Source organism: Esox lucius, chromosome 25 (assembly GCF_011004845.1).
Source record: "Esox lucius isolate fEsoLuc1 chromosome 25, fEsoLuc1.pri, whole genome shotgun sequence".
NCBI lineage: Eukaryota > Metazoa > Chordata > Actinopteri > Esociformes > Esocidae > Esox > Esox lucius.
The window spans coordinates 16453125-16474524 of NC_047593.1; the positions used below are offsets into that span (position 1 = coordinate 16453125).

Genomic DNA, 21400 nt, shown 5'->3' on the forward strand with positions numbered 1-21400 from the left:
GTAGTTTGTCTGTTTGCTTGATTAATGCAGGGTGGAAGGGAGTTTCTGTGATAATGTCTCTGTTATCTACTGTTTTACTGTGACTTTTTTAGACTTGGAGACCATGAAGAGACCACTGGATGGCTGTCTTGTAAGGTAAGTATGGATATGTGAACTGTATGGTTTTATTATGTAGACAAAATGCATTCTTCATTACAGTAACATTTCTCATATTAGCACAAAGAGATACCGTCAATCCCGGGTTAACCCTCAACCACTTTAAAAGCATACTTGTTGTGCAGTTATTTAAATGCAGGTCATCAAAAGAACATACATTTATAATAAAATCTCACCAAAAGTTAAGCATTGCTTAACAGCACTGTTCCACAGCCCCTGAGGCCTTGTCATCCTCAGAGAGTTTTAGAGATGTGTGGATGTTTCATGGCTGGTGGTGGGGGGGTCTTCCTCTCCAAGGACATTCTCAATCCTACCAACTATGGACCTCTTGAGTGTCGGTGGGACGTTATTCCCCATGCAAACATACAGGACTGGTCTCAGGATACTATGGACTGTGGCTAATGTAACTCCCACCATAATTATAATTCCTTTGAACATTGGGCTGGAATATATGTTGCCCAAGGGAAACAGTAAGAAGGTATAGAAGGGCAGCCAGCAGATGAAGAACAAGGCGATCATGTCAGTCATTACTTTGAGGGACTTGGAGGACACACTCATCATTCGTCTTGTTCTCAGTCGCAGGATGATAACAGAGTAACAGAAGATGATGATGAGGAAGGGCACTGCAAAGCCACCAATGAGCTGACTCAGTAATATCTTGGGAATGTCTATTTCACCCGCAAACATATAATGAGTGCTGAGGGCAACAGAGGAAACCCAGACCAGGATCACCACAACAGAGGCCTTGTCGATGGTACGGTTGTTTTGAGCCCAGACTGGAAACACCACCGACACACAGTGATCAACACAGACGATGACCAGGAGGAAGATGCTGCTGAACAAGCTGATGAATATCAGAGCAAAGGTGAAGTTAGTCATGAAAAACCCAAAGGTGGCCACCCCTATAGCAATGAGGTAAGAAGATGGAAAGGTGGCACAGAATATGAAGTCAGAAACGGCCAGGCTGAGGTACCAGGTGGTGTTGACCGTCTTCTTCATCTTGAGACCAGTGATCCAGATGACCAGGCCATTCCCAGGAACCCCAACCAGGATGTTGAGGATGCAGACCACCAGGTAGAAGATACAGAAACCATTAGTGAAGCATCTATTATAGAACCCATTATTGGTTATGGAATCAGCATCCACTTTAGTAGTGTTGACACTGTCATTTTTGTATTTTCCATAATCCTGGCTATGGTTATAATAATCATAATATGTGTAATTGCCATTCTCCTCCATTGTGTTTCGTGTATTTGACCTATAATCCCTGTGAAGATAAGATGTTTCAGTAGTTAGGAATCTGTTTTATATGCCTGAGTCCATCTTGTACCCAATGTCATTTACAGTAGTAAAGTACACATGGTGTTCAACACGTGACAGATGAAAGCAAGTGCAGCTGTACTTTAGCTCCAGTTCGTATCGTCGAAAAGAAAAAGAGTCGCCAACTTTGCGTTCGAGGTGGATGATCAGGGAGTAATAAATACGCAAACACCACTATGGAAACTGTGCCTTCAAACTTTTGAGTCTAAAGGAGGAAACACTTCCAACTTAGCGAAGCACCTCAAAGACAGACATGCAAATTCATAAAAAAAATTCAAGTTGAGTGAGTTTCAATTCACATTACATTAACAACGTGTCCAAGTATTATCCTTGTTATATCTTTATCTTGAAATACAGGTACTATCATTTTTATTAAAGACAGCTGGCATTGCTGTGAATAGCCTAGCCAACTGTGTTCCATACAGTGTTGCCACGTACAATATGCAATATATATTTATTTTTTTAAGTCGCTTGAAATAATCACGAGTCGCGGGTTGCGTTTTTTTGGTCTTGTTTTAAAAGGTTTGGTCGCTTGTCAGATTTAGGAAAATCTTTTGTTTTTGTACATTTGTGGTCGGTACTTTCCCTGAATGCATTGATTGACCCTGTCTGCTCACAGCCTCACAATAATATAAGTGCTGCAGTGTAATTTGCTCTACTACAAATCCACTACCATCCCATTGGCGAATAATCTAGTTAGAATTTAGACATTCTGACGCTTCTACTGTCTCTGGAGGACCGCCTCCGGTCCGCCGACTCATTGCTATCTGATTGTGACATGGCAGCCGACAACTGTATTGAGTGTGAAGAAGAATACAGTGGATATAAAAAGTCTACTCACCCCTGTTGAAATGCCAGGTTTTTGTGATGTAAAAGAATGAGACAAAGATAAATCATGTCAGAACCTTTTCCTCTTTTAATGTGACCTATAATGTGAACAATTCAATTGAAAAACAAACTGAAATCTTCAAGGGGGAAACATGAAGAATAAAAACCTTACAATGACACTAATCCAATTCAGTGTCATTGTCTGTGGTATGTTATCTATGTACTGGCACACATGAATGTTACTTTAACCAGACTGGACATGCCTGAACTTAAGATTTGGATCAATATATTGAGATCTATGATTAACGTTGTCAGTATTTTATAATTGCATAACGGAGACTTAATGGACATGTAATGTATGGGCTGTTGATGAGGGAGCAGCAACTCGCTAGATTCCATTGAATTAGACTAAAACCTATTATAGAAGGAATGCATTGTCTCTATATTTTGCCGTATGAAATGTGTACATTTGTCACAGAACGTACGGGCCAACAGTTGTCAACTTAACCTGTAGTCCAAGTATATAAAATTACTGTAAATGTACAATTAACTGATATATTACCTCCTAAACAGCAATACATAATAGAGTACCTCTTGGCATGTACTAGGAGACTCACTAAATAATTCTCCATGCATACAGTATACTGCACCTTTTTCTTTCCTTTCCAAAAAGTTTAAAAGGAACATTTTCAGTGAGGAACAGAAGGGTTAAAATGAAGAGACCACTGCAAACTGAATGCTTCTGTTCCTCACACAAAACCTTCCTTTTCAACTTTTTTGGAAAGGAAAGAAAAGGGTGCAGTATACTGTATGCATGGAGTAGTCTCTTAATTTTTTCCAGAGCTGTACATTACTCTTCCCCAAATCACACACATGTAATAAATATGTGTAATTTACATCACCCAGACTTGGCCAAACAATGAAAACTAAACTTCTTTCAAATATACAACATCATGACTAGATACTTGAATTCCATAGTAAAATGTATCCAGCAGCTTTGGTATATATAATGATCTCCAACAGTCCTACATCTCCTAACACAATTGATTAGTTATCATCAGACAATGATGGATGTACAAATGAACTTACCAGACTCTAAGATGATTGTTGTTCTTTGTTCTAGTTCAGAAATTCAATTTTAAAACTGTCTGCAAAGATCTACTAAGTATCATAGGGGAATGAGTTGTGTTTGGGCAAGAGGCGGATCAGCTATAATCATGGTTTCTTGTGTGTGTGTGTGTGTGTGTGTGTGTGTGTCTGTGCACGTCTGTGTGCATGATATAGGTCTGCAAATCTTGATATGGGTGTGTATGTGTGTCATCTTGATGTTTAAGCACAAATGAGCCAGATATTTCCTGGTTTTCAAAAGAAAAGCAATTTTTTTCCATTATAATAACATCAAAGTTCATCTAAAATACAGTGTAGACATTGTTAATGATGTGAATGTCTATTGTAGGTGGAAACAGTAAATTTTTTATGGAATATCTACATACAGAAGCCCATTATCAGCAACCATCACTCCTGTGTTCCAGTGGCACATTGTGTTTGCTAATCCAAGTTTACCATTTTATAAGGCAACTTGGTCATTAGAGAAACCTTTTGCAATGATCTTAACACCATAGAAAACTGTTACAGCCACAAAGACCATGGTCCTCTTTTCTTATCACTCTGGTTGCTGTGCATCAACGTCATTTTGATGCAATTACTATCATTCTTTCCTTTTTACATCTGAAGACTGATGGCGAAAGTTTGATCATGTAATCTGCATTCTCATTGAAATGGGATGATAACTTCAGGTTATACTTGTTGAACATTATATTTATTACCTAAGGGACAGACATACTTTCATCAACGAAAGATAGAATTCACGCCACAGATTCAAAACTGATTTTGGTCTTTATTGGTTTAAAGCTATTGATCGGTTCAGTATGGGTTTATTTGCTTGTAAAAAATATATAACAATAGAATAGCAAATAAATATTCAATTTAATTTCTGGTTCATTCCAAAAATTAATTGATGTCTTTTGAGTCGGCTAGAACATTTCATTTTGAGTGAACTGGTCAAGTTATAAACCGGAAACACGGTGGAATATAACAAAATGCTTTTTAACAATTGCTAAAAAGGTTGACTTCTATTAATTCCAGTGCAACAGCAACTCAATCAGATAATATTATATTAATATTCATCCAGGTCTGTACAACCAGTAAAACTTACTATTAAAGATATTACCTAATCTGAATATTCAAATTAGATCTTCCCCTTTCTGGGTTTTACACATCAAATTCAAATAAAAATTCTAATTTGGTCTCCCACAAATGATCTGTTTAGTCAAGTTAGCTTTTTCTTGTGGTTCACGGGACCAATAGAAATGTGGATGACAGTTTTTCTTTATTGCTAGGAAACTTTTAAGTAATCTGAAACTGGGTTTAAGTAATCAGCAATCAATTTATATGCATGCATAAAAAGTGTCACCTATGAGATTGTATTAGTAAGACTGGATCAAGAAAGAGCAAGGAAAGAGGGGTTCAGATGTGTTCTGTTGGAGTAACTCAAAGTGGAATACAAAGAACTCTAGTTTTAGAGGAAATTATTGCCAAAGTTATCAACCATGTTGTCAATCCTGACCTTTTCCATATGAGAAGGTGAGCAGAGGATCACGCCCAATCTCAGCAGATAAAGGCAGCATCAATAGAAAGACCATGAAGAATGACAATGAGTTAGTTAAAATGCCATACCAAAAGATTGAGCCTGAATGCCAAGTGTCACATCTGGAGGAAACCAGGCACCACTTATCATCTGACCAACAAGTAGATTTGTCAAGTGAATTTTTCCCTTTGACATGAAGGATGCATTGGCATTGATCCGTGGCAAAATTAAATACATTAAAACCATTTTGATTTAATGTTATTATACCATAAAATGCGGTCCAAGGATGGTGAATACTTTTAAAAGCCACTGTGTTTTTGCCAGAGAGTTTTCTAGACCTGTTTCAGTCCCTGGTTAGAGGGGATTCATGATCATGAGGTTGAAGGGCCTTTCTGCGTCAATAGGGGGTTGCTGGTGATGTCGTTCACACAATACTCATGCATGAAGTGTAAGAAACAATAAAAAGAGGACATTGTTTTTTCTTGCCTGTGTGTGAGGGACCAGAAGTTCTAAGGTTTTACATTTATTTAAGCTATATCAGTCTTAAGAGTGTTTTTAGGGTAACATACAATTGTGGTTAGTTTTAGGTGTGGTTGCCATCAATTGTCACAAGATTCCCCATGCCTTTAGAGCTCACACACCCCCAAAACATCAGTGAGCCACCACCATGCTTCACAGTGGGGATGGTATTCTGTCACTATAGGCCTTGTTTGGCTTTGGATATTTTTTATTTTCTTTTCCATTTTTATAAAGTTCCATTACCTTGTTACACAGCTCTTTTGACAGTTTTTTTTCTGCTCCCCATGGGTCAGTATCTAGCCTGCTCAGTGCATCCATGTGTGACCTAACAAACTCATTGACTATTTATACACAGACACTAATTTGCAATTTAAAAAGCCACAAGTGTGGCAAATTAGTCTTTGATTGCCATTTTAACCTGTGTGTGTCACCTTATGTGTCTGTAACAAGGGCCATTTGGGTGATTTCTGTTATCAAAATGAATTAAAAAGGAGCCAAACAACTATGTGATGATAAATGGCTTCATATTGTCACTATCCTTAAATAAAACATTTTTTTGTATGATCAGTCATATTTTCAAAATCAATGTCAAAATGTCACAGTTTCTGCCATGGTATGCAAACTTATGAGCACAACTGTATACAACTGCACATAGATGCAACCACAGGCAGCAATTGAATATCCTTTTCAGATAGAAATAACAGTATTATAGAAATGTTTACTAATATTGGCATGATGTGCTTATACAGGCATTGCAGTAGACAGGAAACAACAGTATTATAGAAATGTTTACTAATATTGGCATGATGTGCTTATACAGACAGGAACATTGTGGATTTAGGCAAATACCTTTAAGTGTGTTCAAACTAGAGTGTGGTTTCAGAGGGTTAAACATCATAGAAGGTCAATGTTACTGGGAAACAGATTAGTTCCAGATACATAACGTTCTAAACAACTCTTATCTCATTGTTTGGGGTGTTAGATGCTGGGCATGAAAAGTTACTGAATTAAGCTTGACACAATGTATGAGAATACTAACTATCTCTGTACGAAGGACACTAGGTAGGAAATGTGATGCCCCATTGTTGATGGGTCCCACACACCCTGTCCATACCACCTGATAGGAGTTTTCCATGTGACTGTCATAGACTCTTTGAATAGACCCATGGACTCTAGGTTGGCAAATACCATTGTGAGGAAGCCTGTTTTTACCTGATGATACACATGTATTTTAGTTCTATTCTCTTGTTAGAGGAGTGGTACTTCATTATCTTGTGCTATATGAGGTACTGTATTGCAAGCAGTCAGTATCCATTGTTGAGAGGCCCCACACAACCTGATAAGTGTGTGGAGCCAGGAAACCCAAGAGGAGACACTACCAGGCCATGTAAGGTTATGATATAGAATACATGTATGTGATTGGAAGACAGACAGATATTGGAAGGGATGTGCTTTAGGATAATGGACTGTGTTAACTTTGTAATTATTGGAGAATATGTAAGAACTATGGAAGATCAATGTCTTGGACTCATGCTCATTAAAGATTCTCCCCTGAGTTGTTTGTTTAAAGACTCTGTTCATGGATGAAAAGTGGACAGAAGCTAACAGGGTAGACAATAAATGTTGGAGCCGGGAGAAGAGAAATTAACAATTAGACAACACAAACAGATCTGGTACTCAGGCTAAGAGGGAGCTAAACAGCAGTTAGAGGTCACCAGTAAAGTCACCCTGATGACTGATGACATTCCACAATCAAAAGTGATCTTTTTTAATGTCTAATTTTCATGGATGATAAAACATTTCTATTCCTGCATAGTTCCATTACAATCAATATTTAAGCTAAATGTATTCCTGAGAAATCAACAGTCACTCTACCTGACAAACTCTGACCCTGACAACTGTTTTACTTGCATTACTGTTCCTTTATGGACTGCTGCTTCTGTATGAGAACTAGGTTTGTGGTCTGTCTGCCTGATGAGGGACATCTCACACCTTCAATGGGGTTTGACACTTGTTAACAGTATTTGTTTTGGTGTAAAAAGTGCCGATGGATGTCGGCTTGTAAAGTCTGTTCTCAGTAATCTCTATACATGTGAATTCCATAATAAGATCATTGTAATCTCATGATATAGATTTTGCTAACACCCCTTATGATGAGTCAGAAATCCTTCTGCCTGTTGCTTCAACACCAACATGGAATGGAATATCTATATCTAAAAGATTAAACAGACCATGAATATCATAGATATATGATACATTCGTCTGGTTCTCTATGTGTTGTAGTTCACAACAAACTCACACTAATCATTGTCTCACACCTTCACCTTCAAGATTCCTCAAACTTAAGAGTGTTTCCAGGGTAACACTTTTCCGATAAGGGTACATGAACTATCATTAATGAATACGTTAGGTAACATTAGCGAATGATGAACAAATACATAGAGAATCGATAAATAATGATTGGCCACACGTTATTAATAATGATATACAAATGCATTAACTAGCAGCGAGTAACGTGACCCCAAACAATGAATTAAGAGTTGTCCTGGAGTTGTGTATTGTGTCTGGATCTCATCTCTTTCCCGGTAACATAGACCTTTTCAGATCTTTAACCTTCTGAACCAACACTCTAGTTTGAACCCACTGAAAGGTCTTAGTCTTATTCAAAAAATCCCTCCCTACTGTAATGTCTGTATAAACACAACCTGCCAATATCTGCAAACATTTCTGTTAATAATGTAATTTCTATTTATTATGTAATTTCTATCTGAAAAGGATATTAAATTGTTGCCTGTGTTTGTAACTACGTGCTGTTTTATACATACAGTAAACCAAAGGTCACCACCATCGCTGGTCTTCCTGTAACGAGGACGCGCATGGAGGACGCGCGCCACCCCTCCCGACGTGGTGTTCGGTGCGCGTCATCGCCGGCCTTCTAGCCACGCCGCTCCTCCTCCCACGGCACTGTCATGTCTTGTTATTGCACACACCTGGTGTCCATTCCCTCATTAGGTTGCCTATATTAGTTCCCTTGTTTCTGGGCGTCTTTGTGTGGTATTGTTCTATGTTTGGTGTTGTATTGCAAGTCTATTGCACGCTTTTGCGCTCTTGCTGTTACGCGTGCCATTTTTTCGTTTAAATAAGAAAGAAGATTATCTACCTCCCTGCGTTTGGCTCCTTTATTCACACACCCTGACACACCGATGACAGAATACCACACCTCCAGAATGGAGCCAGCGGGGAGCGACCTCATCCACCAGCATGGGAGCATGATCGCGTCCCTGGGGGAGGCCGTGACAGAGATGGTCCAGGCTATGCGGCGGTTGGAGGCGAGGCTGCCATCTGAGCAGCAAACCCCGACACTCAACCCGGGTGGAGTGCCCCTGCCATCGTCTCCACCGTCGCCGAGGAGGACCATTCAGCTGAGCCTTCCTCAGGGATTCGGCGGAGACGCTGCCCAGTGCTCTGGGTTTTTGCTCCAGTTGGAGCTATATTTCGCCTCCCTCAGCCCTCACCCGGGGGATAGGGAGAAGGTCTCGGCCCTTGTCTCCTGCCTGAGGGGCAAGGCGTTGGACTGGGCCAACTCCGTTTGGTCCACCAACGGGCCGGATTTGGCCCATTACGGGGCGTTCGTCGGCCTCTTCCGGGCCGTGTTCGATCACCCGCCCGACGGCAGGGAGGTCGGCGAGCGTCTCGTGCACCTGAGGCAGGGGACAAGGAGCGTGCAGGCCTTCGCCCTGGAGTTCAGGACCCTGGCGGCGGGGTCGGGCTGGAACGACAGGGCACTTATAGATCATTTCCGGTGCCACTTACGGTCTGACGTCCGTAGGGAGCTGGCATGCCGGGACGCCATGTTGACGTTCGACCAGCTCGTCGACATGGCGATCCGGCTGGACAATCTGCTAGCCACCCGCGGACGCACCGGGAATGATCAGCCCCCTCCGGTACACCCCGTCGCCGGACCTGAACCCATGGAAGTGGGAGGCGCCGCACATAGGGAGACGGTGCGGTCTAGGGAGTGTTCCTTTTGTGGGAGGAAGGGACACTCTGCCTCCTACTGTTTCCAGCGAGAAAGGGTCGAGCGGAGGAAGCCTGACACCCCTACACCTAGTCAGGTGAGTAGACCACACACACTGTCAGGGCTCTCTGCGAAGCACATGACACTCTTGGTGGCCTTCCCTGATTTTCCTGCTAACTCTCAGTGTAAGGCGCTCGTAGACTCAGGCGCAGCTGGGAATTTTATGGACAGCGGTTACGCACAGAAACTGCGCATTCCGCTGGTTCCATTGTCTCAACCTAGGTCCATTACGGGCTTAGACAGCAAACCACTAGGCACTGGTCTCGTTGAGCACGTCACAGTCCCTATCACGATGACCGTACAGCACGCCCATACCGAACAGATTGAGTTTCATGTTATTCACTCTCCTGCTTTCCCTGTGGTGCTGGGTCTTCCATGGTTGTCGGGACACGACCCAACTATTTCCTGGTCGCAGAGAGTGTTGACAGGGTGGTCTCAGGGGTGTCAGGAGAGGTGTCTAGGTGTTTCCGTTGGTGCGACTTCGGTGGAAAGTCCAGACAGTGTCTCCGCAGTGCGCATTCCCCCGGAATATGCCGATTTAGCGCTGGTCTTTTCGAAGACCATGGCTAGTCGTTTGCCACCACATCGGTCCGGGGATTGTGCTATAAACCTAAAGGGAGATGCTGTGCCGCCTTATTGTCATGTGTATCCCCTGTCGCAGGCAGAAACCGCAGCGATGGAGACCTATGTGGCCGAATCCCTGCGGCAGGGGCAGATCCGCCGTTCCACCTCGCCCGCCTCCTCGAGTTTCTTTTTTGTGAGGTAGAAGGATGGGGGTTTGCGTCCGTGCATTGACTACAGGGCGTTAAATAAACTGACGATCCGGTACTCCTATCCTATCCCCCTGATTTCCCAATATATTGAGTCAATGCATGGGGCGCGCTTCTTCACAAAACTGGACCTCCGGAGTGCGTACAATTTGGTGAGAATCCGAGAGGGAGACGAGTGGAAAACCGCCTTCAGCACCACCACGGGTCACTACGAATACCTGGTGATGCCGTATGGGTTGATGAATGCCCCGGCAGTGTTTCAGTCCTTTGTGAACGACGTGTTTAGGGACATGCTGGGGCGCGGAGTTGTGGTTTACATTGACGACATCCTCGTGTATTCCACTACGCGTGCTGAGCATGTGTCTCTCGTTCGCAGGGTGCTGAAGCGACTGTTGGAGCATGGCCTGTACGCTAAAGCAGAGAAGTGCGCATTCTTCCAGCGAGCCGTCTCTTTCCTCGGGTTTCGGATTTCCGCCGGTGGGGTGGAAATGGAGGTCGATCGCGTGTCAGCCGTGCGTAATTGGCCCGTTCCCACCACGGTTAAGGCGGTGCAGCGATTCATTGGGTTTGCCAATTTCTACCGTAGGTTTATACGGGGCTTCGGCAAGGTGGCAGCTCCTATTACTTCCTTGTTGAAGGGTGGGCCGAGCCGGATCACCTGGACGGCCGAGGCAGACGTCGCATTTCGCACCCTTAAGAGAATGTTCACCTCTGCCCCGGTTCTGGCTCACCCCGATCCGTCACTGCCGTTCATAGTGGAGGTGGATGCCTCGGAGGTGGGGATAGGTGCTGTATTGTCCCAACTGTCGGGTACCCCTCCTAAGCGTCGCCCCTGTGCTTTTTACTCACGAAAGCTCAGTGAGGCAGAGCGCAACTATGGCGTCGGTGACAGGGAGCTGTTGGCTGTGTTTAACGCCTTGACTGTTTGGAGACATTGGCTCGAGGGAGCGAGACACCCGTTTGTAGTCTGGACCGACCACCGTAACCTGGAGTACATCCGGGCGGCGAGGAGACTGAACCCTCGCCAGGCCAGGTGGGCGTTGTTTTTTGCCCGGTTCGATTTCACGCTTTCATACGTTCCGGGTACAAAAAACGCCAAGGCAGACGCGCTGTCTCGGTTGTGCGACGCGGGTGAAAGGCGGGTAGATGATACACCGATTCTGCCCGCCTCATGCATTGTGGCGCCGGTTGTGTGGGACGTGGACGCGGACATTCAGCGAGCGTTGCACAGCGATCCTGGGCCTCCCGGGTGTCCTGCGGGTCATCAGTACGTCCCGCTGGATGTCCGTGACCGTCTCATTTACTGGGCCCACACGTCCCCTTCCACGGGTCACCCAGGCATAGACCGTACTGTGCGCTGCCTTACCGATAAGTACTGGTGGCCTGGTCTGGCTAAGGATGTGAGGGCGTACGTGTCCTCCTGTTCGGTGTGCGCTCAGTGTAAGGCACCTAGACACCTTCCGGCGGGTAAGTTACTCCCTTTGCCCATTCCACAACGACCATGGTCTCACTTGTCCATTGATTTTCTGACCGGTCTTCCCCCCTCACTAGGCAATACCACGGTCCTGGTTGTTGTGGACCGGTTTTCAAAGGCCTGCCGGTTCCTTCCCCTCCCTGGTCTCCCGACGGCCCTGCAGACCGCAGAGGCTCTATTCACCCATGTCTTCCGGCACTACGGGGTGCCGGAGGACATTGTTTCTGACCGGGGCCCTCAGTTCACGTCTCGAGTTTGGAAGGCCTTTATGGGCCGGTTGGGGGTCTCGGTCAGCCTCACCTCCGGGTTCCACCCCGAAGCTAATGGGCTGGTGGAGCGTGTGAATCAAGACCTGGGGAGGTTCCTGCGGTCCTATTGCCAGGACCGGCCGGGGGAGTGGGCGGAGTTCCTGCCCTGGGCAGAGTATGCTCAGAATTCACTCCGTCACTCCTCCACGTCCTTGACTCCCTTTCAGTGTGTCCTGGGGTACCAGCCGGTCTTGGTACCCTGGCAGAGCCAGCCCGAGTCTGGGGTTCCGGCGGTGGACGACTGGTTCCGGCGCGCCGAGGACACCTGGTCCCTGGCCCATCGACACATCCGGCGCGCCGGGGTTCGCCAGAAGTCCGCTGCTGACCGCCGGCGCAATGACACCCCGGTCTACGCTGTGGGCGACCGGGTCTGGCTCTCGACCCGGAACCTCCCTCTCCGCCTGCCCTGCCGGAAGCTGGGCCCGCGGTTTGTAGGGCCGTTTAAAGTCCTGGGGAGAGTGAACGAGGTAACCTATAAGTTACAACTTCCCCCTGATTACAGGATTAATGCCTCGTTCCATGTGTCTCTCCTCAGGCCGGTGGTGGCTGGTCCCCTCCAGCAGTCTGAGGTGCGGGAGGTCCCTCCGCCCCCTCTGGACATCGAGGGGGGCCCGGCGTACTCTGTCCGTTCCATCCTCGACTCGAGGCGCCGGGGGAGGGGCCTGCAGTACCTGGTGGAGTGGGAGGGGTACGGCCCGGAGGAGCGTTGCTGGGTGCCGGCGGTGGATGTTCTTGATCCGGAGCTCCTCGCCGACTTCCATCGTCGGCGCCCTGATCGTCCTGCGCGGCGCCCTCCGGGTCGGCCCCGGGGCCGGCGGGGGCGCGCTGCCGGAGCCGCGCGTCGAGGGGGGGGTACTGTAACGAGGACGCGCATGGAGGACGCGCGCCACCCCTCCCGACGTGGTGTTCGGTGCGCGTCATCGCCGGCCTTCTAGCCACGCCGCTCCTCCTCCCACGGCACTGTCATGTCTTGTTATTGCACACACCTGGTGTCCATTCCCTCATTAGGTTGCCTATATTAGTTCCCTTGTTTCTGGGCGTCTTTGTGTGGTATTGTTCTATGTTTGGTGTTGTATTGCAAGTCTATTGCACGCTTTTGCGCTCTTGCTGTTACGCGTGCCATTTTTTCGTTTAAATAAGAAAGAAGATTATCTACCTCCCTGCGTTTGGCTCCTTTATTCACACACCCTGACACACCGATGACACTTCCTGTGTGTGTCAGAAAGACTACACCTGGATATTTATCTTATGGTGATTATTTACATTATGTTTCATTCATAAATATGGCCACTTAATTTAATATGTGGATATATATATGTGTTATGCATATGGGTTCAACATGTTCATTCATGTTCTTTAACATGAAGTCTCATGACCTTAACAGGAAGGGTGATGGAAAGAATTGATTTAATTCTTCTACAGGAAATTATATCTACAGGAAATTAGATTCAATGTAAATGAAATATGAGAAAAGTGGAAGTTGAAGGTTTCAAAACTTTTACTTTGGTGTGGAGTCCGCTGGTTAGATTGGAACTACAGTACTGTATATTTAATAAATGTTATTGTTGTACTTAAGTTCGTACAGCTTTAACAAATTGTAGCTACAGTCCTCTGGACCAGATTATCTGCTAAATGCCTTCCACAAAACTCTATCACTGTTTTGGTATCAGCAACCAGAATACCATGAAAACATCTTTAATGCTGAACAAGATGTGCAACCTCCAGCTCAAGCAGGAGAAACTTCTGGTAAAGACGTCACATGTGTCAGATTCAAACACATTTTTGTGTTTATATACAATCAACCAGACGGGACCAAGTCACCATTCTGAAAGTCCACAGCATGTCTCAAGTCATAACCTTCGAGTCAAGTTTTGAGTAAAGACAACCTTCGAGTCTTGTTTCAAGTCCTCAAGTCAATGTTCATGTATTCTATGCAATGTAAATGTTAATGTGTTTTCCTGTTTCTCTGCCAGTAAACCAAGACAAAAATATTCTGTTTGACAGCATCAAGGAGAACTGTGCATCCTTTATGTGAAAATAAACAAACCACCAGACCTCACCAACCATCAACACCTTCTAACGTCTGTGAAACCACACAACACTTTTGCTCTGATAGAAAATTATTTGACAAATAAAAAGAAAGAGTTATACAGATCCGAGATCATTGGTTCTGGCCAAATTCCTGTTTGAGTAAGCATGAAGATAGACCCCCAGGATAAGCTAAAATATATAATCAGACCACAGGTTAAAAGAACAGAGTCACAATACGTGGCTGCACACTAGACTGCATAAATATCATACCATACAAGAGTCTTTTAAAGGTAATTTCACTGTTTGCCCGATTAATGCAGAGTTGAAGGGAATTTTTTGTGAAATATGTCTCAGTTAACTACTGTATTACTGTGCATTTTATAGACTTGGAGACTGTGAAATGCCTGCTGGATCAACGTCTTGTAGGGTAAGCATGGAAATGTGAGCTGTATGTTTTTTGATTATTAAGATCATTTTAATTCTTCCATACAGTAATGATAAATATATAAGCTATAAGAGAAACCACCAATCTCTTTTGTCAACCCTAAACCAGATGAAAAGCATGCTTGTTGCACTTAAGGGCAATTTTACATGAAGCCATCAAAAGAACATACATTTATAATAGCGACCTCACCAAAGTTTAGCATTGCTTAACAACACTGTGTTCTACAACTCCTGAGGCCTTGTCATCCTCAGAGAGTTTTAGAGATGTGTGGATGTTTCATGGCTGGTGGTGGGGGGGTCTTCCTCTCCAAGGACATTCTCAATCCTACCAACTATGGACCTCTTGAGTGTCGGTGGGACATTATTCCATGCAAAAATACAACACTGGTCTGAGGAAACTATGGACTGTGGCTAATGTTATTCCCACCATAAAGGAAAAAGATACAGATCCATAGTCAAGCATATAGTTCTGTTATATCTGTAATCAACATTACCTTCCATTGCATTTCGTATATTTGACCTGTAATCTTTGTGAAGATAAGATGTTTCAGTAGTTAGGAAACTGTTTTAGATGCCTGAGTCCATCTTGTACCCAATGTCATTTACAGTAGTGAAAGTACACATGGTGTCCTCACCCCCCCACACCCCCACCCCTTAGTGTTGAACCCAGGACAGATAATTAGACCAACATTAATAAAAATAATATTATTACCAACTAGAGGTCACCATAAAATTAATAATAATAATAATAAATGTTATTTTGTGGACGCCTTTTAAGGCATCTAAGAACATCTTACATGAAGAATGGGCCTGCAAACAGTGAAAACGATACATAAAAACATAAGTTGAGACGTAAGGATTACTTTATCTAGATGCACACTGTGAACACCCACATCCTTGAGTGTTTCCTGACAGACTTCCTGTGGTGGACAGGCCTGTCCCGACAAGTTGTGTAAGAGTAAGTGTGTGAGGAGAGAGTATGTGTGTGTGTGTGTGTGGTCAATTGTGTTAAACTGACTAACGTTTCTTATAAAGTTTACTTCCATCACAAATAGCATCTATGAATGCTGCGACCAGGTAGGTGGGGAGAAGGGCGATTGGCACCAGAAGCTGCCAGACTGGGTTCATCGATCGTGAGGGGTGCCACGGACATCCGGACTCTACGGTCTACCGGGTTGGTTCCTCAGACATGATTCCTGGTAAAACAACTTCCAGGCACATCACTATTACCTTTGTCAGCATCTGTAAATCAGTGGTGTAGTCTATATTTTTGTAGTAAGTATACTGTGATTTCCCCTCCCAGCCTCATACACTAAGCACTGTGACGTTTCCATATACAAACTAGTATACACGGACAACTGCTTCAGTATTGATGGCGTTTATTGAAAGCCCTGGAAAAACACTTAAAGTTGAGAACAGATGAGACATATTTAACTTTTTGAAAAATGCAACTGAACCTGAACACCACAGGACATCACACACTAAGAAAACCAGCCATGCTCTTCCCTTAGAGATTATCCATCCATAACAGGTTCAAGGTATCAACAGGCCACTCATTAACTAATGTCTCAAGTTTAAGACTAGTTAATATAACAGTTATATTTAAAGTATCAGTCATTTAATACAATTTATTGGATTATAATATAATCCAATAAAATAAGATATATTAAACTGATAATGAGCACTTTTACTTTTGGTACTTTAAGTAGCCTACAGTATATTTTGATAATACTTTTGTACTATTACTTAAGGACAATGTTGAATGCAGGACTTCTAACTGACAAATAATTTGTAACTCTACAACACTGTTTTTTTCTACTTTTACTGCAATACACGATCTTCCACCTCTGTAAATCACCAACAACAGTTGTGCATGAATACCTGCAGCTGTGTTTAACACTGAAAACATATAGCTCAGGTCAGCGTTTACTCAGGGCTCTTAAGTTTTAAGGACAAGAGTGACACCTTTTTTGAGGAAGTAACCTCCTTTAATGTGCATATGACAATTATTCACCTCAATGATAAATTCCTTCATTTTAATGAATTAATACACCCCTGGACTGTAATATTTCAGATGTGTTTTGAGCAAGATTTCTGCTCATGTTCAAAACTTTGTGCACATTCAAAATATATCCGTGTTCTCTGAGATTTGGAGGAGTCGTGATATTTTGAGAGAAATAAAGTACCTAAAAAAAACTATAAAAATAATCTACCTGTACCATAGTCTGCTGTACATTACGTGATTGCTCTGCTGATAGGGTAAATCTCAGACTGTCTGACAGACACAGAGCCCCGTTTGCTTTTTACGTTGACTGTCACGCTCAATGTGTGACACTTGAGAGCCCTGGTGGTTTACCTGCAGCTCCGCTACAGTAGCAGCGAACCTTTAACGTTACCTGCCGGTAACATGGTCTCTAAACAGTCCGCTCACAGTGAAGTCCTGCACGGATCTTTTTTATATACACGTATTACTGTGTATATAAAAGTAAAAAGAGGGTGCCTTGTTATAGTATTTGTTTCAATTCCTGAGCCCATCCTGTCTTGCTGTGAAAATGCATTTACAGGGGTGGTCAATAAAACAAAAACACTACATGGAAAAGGACTGTTACTTTGAAGTTTCTAAATCACAAACACCTGCAGAGGTCACATTAGGTTGATGGTCAATTAACAGTACAAACAGTGGGTGGACATAAACACCTAACTATATATTAATATCATGGACCTAATAAGGAAATAAGGCAAATGCTAAATATATGTAGTATGAAGTAATAAAACATTTATTTTTTAAATGAGAGCTATGATAGATATGAAATTGAATATGTCATACCTTTATTTAGGAAAATGCAAGAGCTTCCCTCAACTAATGGCTCAGCAAATTAGGGTTCCCTCTCAACATAGAAACGTATTAATCACTGATCAGCAGAATAATTCCAAACATGATTAAAGTATTGCCTTTTCATTATTCACATTATAACTATATATAGGACATATTGGATATGTATTTATTGAATTAATTTTGGTGCACTGTTATTCACTTCCAGGTCTTGTGTTTGTTTTAACACCCCTCCTTTCTCTCTTTCTTTCTGTCTTTCTTTCTCACCCACTCCTCCACCTCACTGCATCCTGAGGTCAGTCAGTTGTCTGTGTCACAGTTTCTCAATAATCCAGCAATTTTACAGTAATACATTTGATTTATATTGTGGCAGGGTCAAGTATCATTATTTAAATAGAATAAAATAAGACATTTTAGTTCTAATATAAGAGGATATCTAAAATAATATTTATACTAATTTGGTAAATATTTCGCTGATAAAGAACACTTCATCAACACTGATGATGACCAGGAGGAAGACGCTGCTGAACAAGCTGATGTATATCAGAGCAAAGGTGAAGTTACACATGAAAAGCCACAAGATGGACCCCCCTGTAACAATGATGATGATATATAAAGGGTGGAAAGGTGGCACAGAATATGAAGTCGGACACGGCCAGGCTGAGGTACCAGGTGGTGTTGACCGTCTTCTTCATCTTGAAACCAGTGATCCAGATGACCAGACCGTTCCCAAGAACTCCAACCAGGAAGGTGACACTGTTGACCACCTGGTAAAAGATACAGAAAACATCAGTGTAGCATATATTTGAGTTTATTTGAGGGAAAATGTCATGTCGGCAATAGAAATAATTCTCCATTGTGTTCCGTGTATTTGACCTGTAATCCCAGTGAAGACAAGATGTTTCAGTAGTTAGGAATCTGTTTTAGATGCCTGAGTCCATCTTGTGCCCAATATCATTTACAGTAGTGAAAGTACACATGGTGTCCTCACTCCCCTTATGTGTTGAACCCAGGGCAGATAATTCGACTAACAGGGGACACTAGAGGTCACTTAGCGAAGCACCTCAAAGACAGACAAACAAATGTATTTGAATAATTCAATGTGAGTGAGTTTCAATTCACGTTACATTAACAACGTTTCCAAAGTATTATCCCTGTTAAATCTTTATCCTGAAATAAACACTACCATACAACGTTTGCAATGGCTAAAAGCTAAGGGCTATCGTGTTTGGGCTAACATAATGTAACCATAGCTCATAGTAGTAGGCTACCATTCTTACCGCTCAGTCTGTGTTATGGCATCTAAATATAACATTAGTATTTTAAATAAATATTTTTGGACTAATGGTCTATCACCATGTCAGTAAATCTAAACTACTGCTTGCACTCTGAGTAGAGATGAGTGAGTGTGTGTGTGTGTGTGTAGCTTCTTCTCGCCTTGCTGGTATTGGTGCCACAGATAAATTCATTGTCCGACCACCTTTGGGCGTTGGTTTTGATTAATGTTTTAAACAGTTTTTCTTTGACATTTTGGTGCCCTGCCAGCGTGCATTGTAAAGGCCACATGGCTTTGTCCTGACACCATATGGTAACTTGTTATGAGCCTGTTATCCAAATCTTAAGTTCAGGTATGTCCAGTCTGGTTAAAGTAACATTCATGTGTTCTAGCACATAGAAAATTTACCATAGACAATTACACTAAATTGAAATAGACTTACTAAAAACAGACAACCTGTTATAGAAGGAATGCATTGTATCTGTATTTCTAAGCAATGACATTTTTGCAGTAAGATATTTGTACGATTGTCACAGAATGAACATACCAACATTTGTCAATGTGACCAGTTGTCCAAGTCTAATATATAAGATAAACAGATATATTACCTACATACATGTGTCAAGAGACTCACTTAATAATTCTCCATGAATATTCATTACTCCTCACCAAAACACACTCAGGTCTGATCACTGTGTTAATTACATCAATCAACCAAACAATGAAAACTAAAAACAGCAGAACTCACACATTCCTGTATCAACACATTAGAGAGACTTGTCACTGTTTGATCCATAGCCTGTACAGTACAATGAGGAATATTGGAATAGTGATTCCTTCATGTGAAACAGGAAGTCCAAACCTGCCAGTTTAATCCTGACTATAACCTAGATATTATTACATTCCCATTTTTATCACACTTTACAGCTCTATTGGTGCTTATCACCTTGGGTGGCGGAGGGATTCGTGTCACAAGTCTGTTTTTATCACTGTAAACAATAATTGGCTTGGCAGTTCTTTAGAATTTACAACATAATGACTTGCTACTGGTAAGAATTCCACAGCAAAATATTTAGTATGATGGTTTGTTCAATGATCTCCAACAATACAACATTCCCTACCACATTACATGTAGTTATCATCAGATAACATTGGTTGTACACTTAAACCTACCAGTCTCTAAGAAGATTTTGGTGCCTTGTTCTCCACCTGGACGTGTGTTCTGAAAACAGTCTGTAATGACGTACTCATGCCGAGCCAGATAGAGAAAATATTTATCAACCATAACCACAGAACCTGTTTCTTTCCGCAAAGCAAAAAAGCCCCTTCTTAACAGGCTTTAGGGCTCCAGGAAGTGTTGAGATGTGTTACTGATTTACACTTCTTTGCATGTCGTTCCACTTCTTTAAACACATTAGGTACACAAAAGGAATCTACAATGATGTTCCAACCCCGGTCAGTGTTTGTCAGGTTCTACACTGACTTCATGGTGCATCCCATGGATGTGTGTTTAGCTGGCAGCATTGGTTGATGCATGATGCCTGTGCATGAATTGAAAAACACTTTCCTCTTTGTGGTTGAAGATTTGAGCAGGGGCCTACATACACCGATCAGCCATAGCATTATGACCAGCTGCCTAATATTGTGTAGGTCCTCCTTTTGCCTTTTTGTATATGATTTGTATATCATATCAAAATATATTCATGTTACAGTTAAATAATGTATATGGGCTTGAAGAGCAGTCTCTCAACTTTAATTTGAGTGTATTCACATCCAAATTGGATGAAGGGTTAAGGAATTACAGCTCTTTAATATGTAGCCACCTCTTTTTCAAGGAACCAAAAATAATTGGACAATTGACTCAAATTATGTTTCATGGCGGGTGTGGTCTATTCCTTCATTTTGTCTTCATCAGTTAAGCAGGTAAAAGGTCTGGAGTAGATTCCAGGTGTGGCAGTTGCATTTGGAAGCTGTTTCTGTGAATCCACAACATGTGGTCAATGTAGCTCTCAATGCAAGTGAAACAGGCTGTTCTTAGGCTGCGGCTGCAAAACAAAAACCATCAGAGAGATGGCAGGAACATTAGGAGTGGCCAAATCAACAGTTTGGTTCATTCTGAGAAGAAAAGAACGCACTGGTGAGCTCTGCAACACAAAAAGGCCTGGACTTCCACGGAAGACAGCAGTGGTATATGGTGGTAGGATCCTTTCCATGGTAAAGAAAAACCCCTTCACAACATCCAGGCAAGTGAAGAACACTCTCCAGGAGGTAGGCATATCATTATCCAAGTCTACCATAAAGAGATGTCACGAGACCAAATACAGAGGGTTAACAACAAGGTGCAAACCATTCATAAGCCTCAAGAATAGAAAGGCCAGATTAGACCTTGCCAAAAAAACATCCCAGTTCTGAAACAGAATTTCTTTGGACAGATGAAACTAAGATCAACCTGTACCAGAATGATGTGAAGAAAAAGGTTCGGAGAAGGCTTGGAACGGCTCATGATCCGAAGCAAATCACAACATCTGTAAAACACGGTGGAGGCAGTGTGATGGCATGGGCATGCATGGCTTCTAATGGCACTGGGTCACTAGTGTTAATTGATGATGTGACAGAAGACAGAAGCAGCTGGATGAATTCTGATGTGTATAGGAATATATTGTCTGCTCAGATTTAGTTTCGGCAAATTCAGTGAAATTGATTGGACTGCACTTCA

At 42.8% G+C, this 21400-nt stretch overlaps 2 protein-coding genes across 2 annotated transcripts in view; both read right to left on the minus strand.

Moving 5' to 3' along the window:
* The window catches only part of LOC105020905 (C3a anaphylatoxin chemotactic receptor-like), a 39587-nt gene that overhangs the window by 10607 nt on the left and 7580 nt on the right, over window positions 1–21400 (minus strand). The window lies entirely within an intron of this gene.
* Window positions 348–21187, minus strand: LOC114830627 (N-formyl peptide receptor 3-like). Its single transcript, XM_034291159.1, has 3 exons — window positions 21140–21187; window positions 18007–18175; window positions 348–1058 (listed from the first exon to the last, which is right to left on the minus strand). The coding sequence occupies exons 1-3, from the start codon at window positions 21185–21187 to the stop codon at window positions 400–402; spliced, it is 876 nt and encodes a 291-aa protein (XP_034147050.1). The 3' UTR covers window positions 348–399.

Bases quoted from the DNA above. Each gene is read 5' to 3' on its own strand.
- LOC114830627 (XM_034291159.1), bottom strand. From the start codon at position 21,187: ATGAGCCGTTCCAAGCCTTCTCCGAACCTTTTTCTTCACATCATTCTG. The intron at 18,176-21,139 runs GTACAGGTTGAT...ATCTTTTACCAG, and splicing joins TTTTTCTTCACATCATTCTG to GTGGTCAACAGTGTCACCTT. The intron at 1,059-18,006 runs GTTACAGGGGGG...TCATTGCTATAG, and splicing joins CTTTATATATCATCATCATT to GGGTGGCCACCTTTGGGTTT.